The 4,482-nt window shown below is 26.2% G+C and overlaps 1 protein-coding gene across 1 annotated transcript; it reads right to left on the bottom strand.

Moving 5' to 3' along the window:
- Nucleotides 1-2,021: 2,021 nt before the first annotated feature.
- Nucleotides 2,022-3,087, bottom strand: LOC110273533 (L10-interacting MYB domain-containing protein-like). Its single transcript, XM_021126690.2, has 2 exons — nucleotides 2,761-3,087; nucleotides 2,022-2,678 (listed from the first exon to the last, which is right to left on the bottom strand). Exons 1-2 carry the CDS (start codon nucleotides 3,085-3,087, stop codon nucleotides 2,022-2,024), a joined length of 984 nt encoding a protein of 327 aa, XP_020982349.2.
- Between the last annotated feature and the right edge of the window lie 1,395 nt (nucleotides 3,088-4,482).

The following is a 4,482-nucleotide window of genomic DNA, read 5'->3' as shown; positions in this document are numbered from 1 at the left end:
ACGTACTCTCGTTTTTTAGTCCCAAAATAACTAAAAATTAATATTTTCTTGACATGTATAAGGTGATATAAATAACTTATGTTCTAAAAATATGTTGATGTTATATGAATTATGTAATGATAAAAATCAATTTTATTTTGAAAATATTTGTTTGCAAAATTATATTATATAATTAATTCATTGATAAAAGTAATTACTAAATAAATTTTGAATATATTAATCGAATTATTTACCAACTCATATAAAATAAAATTTTAATGATTTCATATTTATATTTTACAGTTTAAAATTTTATTTGAATATATTTTTTGTAATGTTAAGATACAATCTGGCATAATATGTAAATTTAATAATTGAAAAAATCGGGTTTTGAAATTTTGCCCAAACGCGGGGTGTTGCATCATGAACGGCCAAAGGGAACCCTACTCATTCTTCACGGATGCCCACAGACGTCCCCCTGCTCCTCTCTGTAGCCACCACCCTCACCTCTAACGCTTCAGTGTGTGTTTGGATTTCAGTTTGCAAACGGGAGTTTGCATAAAAATGATTTTGCAAACTTGCTTTTGATGAAAAGTAAGTTTGTATTAACGTGATTTATGTTTGGCAATCTTTATGTCAAAATGGATTATCGTAAAGTAAACGTTGTTTGGATTATACTACTCAAAATCACTTTTAGATGAAAAATTACTAAAAGAGACATCAATTAAAATAATTTTTATATTATTCTATTATTTTACTTTAGATATTTGAATAAATCTTATTAATTCATTTTATAATAAAGTTAATATTTACTTACTAAATTAAAGTAACATATAAAAATTGACAAAATATATTTTAATACATAAAAACACTAATAATATTACATTCAAAAATAAAATACTAATAAAATACATAAAAAATAATATCTTATACAAAATTTGTACATAAGAACACCTGCATGTGATTAATAATTTGATCCCTAATCGAATCTCGAACACGGTTCATTTCTGCAGAAGAGCTAATGGTTAGAGTTTGATCTGAGTTGTCACCAACATAACTATTATCTTCTCCATCAAGAATGTTTGCATGTTCATATTGATTAAACTCAGTATCTGTTTCAGAATGTCTTCTAATAAAATTATGAATAGCCATTGTTGCACACACTATCTGCACTTGAGTTTCAATTTTGAACTTGGGCATGTGTCAGCAAGATAGCAAATCTATTTTTCCACACTCCAAAAGTCCTTTCTATTGTGCATCTTAAGCTTGAGTGATAATAATTAAATACTTCATTATGATTTATAAATTCAGAAGAACGCCTAAAATCTGCAAGATGATAGCGCTCACATTTATATGGACCAATATATCCTTTCGGTGTTGGATAACCGGCATCTACCAAATAATATTTACCTAATGAGGAATAAAATTAGTTACATGATAATCAAGTAAATATAGTTTATTTGTAGAAAATTGAACTCCCATTTGTCTTGTAGATTTTAATCCTTGTTCAACTAGTTCATCACAAAATTTAAAAAAAACATGTTTTTCCATCCGAAACATTTCATAACAACGAATGTCATGGCCACATAAAATTTCTTGCACCCATAAATAACCTGTTTGTTCACTAGTTCTGCATGGTTTTTTGCACAGATAATTGACTGCATATTGACCAATTAATGCAGAAATATTTTCAATTTCATCTGTTTCTTCTTCTATAATGGAAAGTAATTTTGATTCTTCATGTTGTTCCTTTTCATACTCTTCAAATAAATACTCCATGTTCATTCCAAATTAATTAACAAAAAGTAAGTCCTACATAAGAATATAAATAAATTCTTATCAATACCAAGCTAAGAAATAAATTATATATAATAAGAACAATAATTAAGTACCACAAACATTATATAAAATGATAAATAACTAAACAAGCAACACACAAATTTTTCTATTGTCTTATCCTAGCATAACAAAACATTCATGGACAAATTAAAATGGAGTACAATAATAACTTAACTAGTTTTGCATGAAAATCATAAAAAATATTAATTTTGCATGAATGGTAGTGGATTATATGCTGCATGTTTGAGCCAATCCAACAATCTCTGCTCATATCCTTTTAAGGATACAAACATTTCTCTAGCTGGCTTAAACATCATTAGTTGACAACAACGACTATGAAAATCGGGATCACTAGTAATCATTTCCATCTTTTGAATCTCAGCCATTACTTCCCCAATAGATGCACCGGGTACTAGAAATGTGGACACAATAGTTGAGCGTGATTCAGATGCAGAGGCAATTCTACTTATTGCATCCGCAATTTGCTTTGAGGCAGGGACTTTAAAATTTTTCTTCTGTTTTGTTGTTTCACAAACCACATCTCTCTTTCTTTTTCCCGTACTCTTTTGACTATTATTTTCTTGAGATGAGCTAAGATTTATGTGTTGAAATTCAGAATTAACTCCCACACTAGCACCTATACCTTCTTCACTATCTCCGGAACCCTCTTCTATATCAACATGACCTTCCTCAAAGTATGGTCGATATCCATCACCATATTCTTCTATGCCACTAGGTAACATCTCAGATGAGGGAGCCCAAGCAAATTTGCCATCGGCCATAACATCTTTAAATAATATAGTTAACTCATCTTTAAAAGGAAGTCCTTTATTTCTGAATTTTCCATATAAGGGATTTTCCTGCATGTGTACAACTAATCAACAAGACTTGTTACCAAAATTAAAGTTAAAATTTTTGCTTTAATAATAAGTTGCTACGTACCAATTGTTTTCTCTCCCACCATTCATTTGGTGCATCAACGGTATGTTTAGTATAATCCCATCCTAAACCCGTTTCTTTGCCAAAAAGCTTGTACCATGCTGACCATTTCTTCTTAAGATTGTCCCATTTATTTTTTAACTGAATCTTATCATATTGTTTTCCAGTTTTTTCATTAAATTGAGACAAAGCATCCTTCCAACCTTTTTTTGTAAGAGTGGTTCCATTACGTTGCTGTTTAGCAACTTGATCTAAACATGCTTGGATAAATTGTTTAGTAGTCTCCATGTCCCATGCTGCTTTTGTCTTTAGAGATTTATTGTTACTCATTGTTCTATTAGAAAAAATATAAATTTTAGATATATATATATATATATAAAGAAATATTTAGTCGAATCCATTAACTTTTTTTTTAATTTCAGTAATAACGTGAGAATATTAATTTAATATTATTTTTATACCGTACTCTCAATAATTTTATTTTTATAAGACTTTTTTGGGCATCCAACATTCATAATTTTATTAATACTTATGAATAATTTTTTTTAATTTATCTTTTTTAATGGGATCAATTAATCTATATTATAAAAAAAGTTACAATAAAATATAATATATGAGAATTATAATTATAAATTTTACATAGTCAAAAAAAATAAAAAATTTCAACCGAAACAAAAATAAAGTATAATAAAATATAAAATGAGAACTCACGTAAATAAAAAATAATAAAAATTTTATAACACCAACAATATATATCATATGAATAAAAAAATATAATAAAACATAAAAAAATTTATATGAACTATATCAAATAAAAAATAAAATAAATTTCGCATAAGATATAAACACAGTGCATAAAAGAGAAAAAAAATAGAATTCATATAAACAAGAAATAATAAGAATACCATAAAAAAAAGTAATAACATACCTGAGGACTGAGGGATTAGAACACTGAAAAAATAATATAAAAAAAAGTCAATGATAAAAAATAAGTAAAAAATAAAAAGAACAAAGTCAAATAAAAATAAAAAAGACACTTTACATATTAAACATAAAAAACAGTAAATAATAAAAAAAATTCATATGAACTAAAAAATAATAAGAAATAAAAATATAAAAGGGAGTACTATACATTTTATAATATTAAACAAAAAAATATTTTATAATCTATTTTAGTGTCATTAGTACTCTTTAATTTAGTATCATTTATATAAATAAAAAATAATAAAAATATCATAAAAATTAATAAAAATAAAAATTTATATCAACAATAGTTGTCATATAAATAAAAAAAATAATAAAAATATAACAATAGAAAATTAAAAAAATAACATCAAAATACTAAAAAATAATATGAAAAATATTTATCATATAAATAAAAAATATAAAAATCAAAATATGAAAGAAATAATTAAAAATAATAAAAAAATTAAAATCTATAACTTAGCAGTGATGAAAATAAATCTGAAAAAAAAAACTATAAGGAAGAACATACAGAGAACTAATGGTGAAATGAGGAAGAACGTACAGAGAACTAATGGTGAAATGATGTGGTTATGTGCATCCTTTTTATAGATGAAATGAAGGGTACAGTTGGTAGATATGGAATAAATTCCTTACCTAATTCCTCCAACGGTAATTAATTTTCTTAACGTGAACGCAGAAGCTTGAATTTGTAGCTTCACGTGAACGTACGTTCAGAGGTGAAAGCACTTCTGGGTTAGG

Source organism: Arachis duranensis, chromosome 7 (genome assembly GCF_000817695.3).
Source record: "Arachis duranensis cultivar V14167 chromosome 7, aradu.V14167.gnm2.J7QH, whole genome shotgun sequence".
NCBI lineage: Eukaryota > Viridiplantae > Streptophyta > Magnoliopsida > Fabales > Fabaceae > Arachis > Arachis duranensis.
Note: the sequence above shows the minus strand (reverse complement) of the source record. Positions and strands in the feature narration are given on the sequence as shown.

Bases quoted from the DNA above. Each gene is read 5' to 3' on its own strand.
- LOC110273533 (XM_021126690.2), bottom strand. From the start codon at position 3,087: ATGAGTAACAATAAATCTCTAAAGACAAAAGCAGCATGGGACATGGAG. The intron at 2,679-2,760 runs GTACGTAGCAAC...GTACACATGCAG, and splicing joins GGTGGGAGAGAAAACAATTG to GAAAATCCCTTATATGGAAA.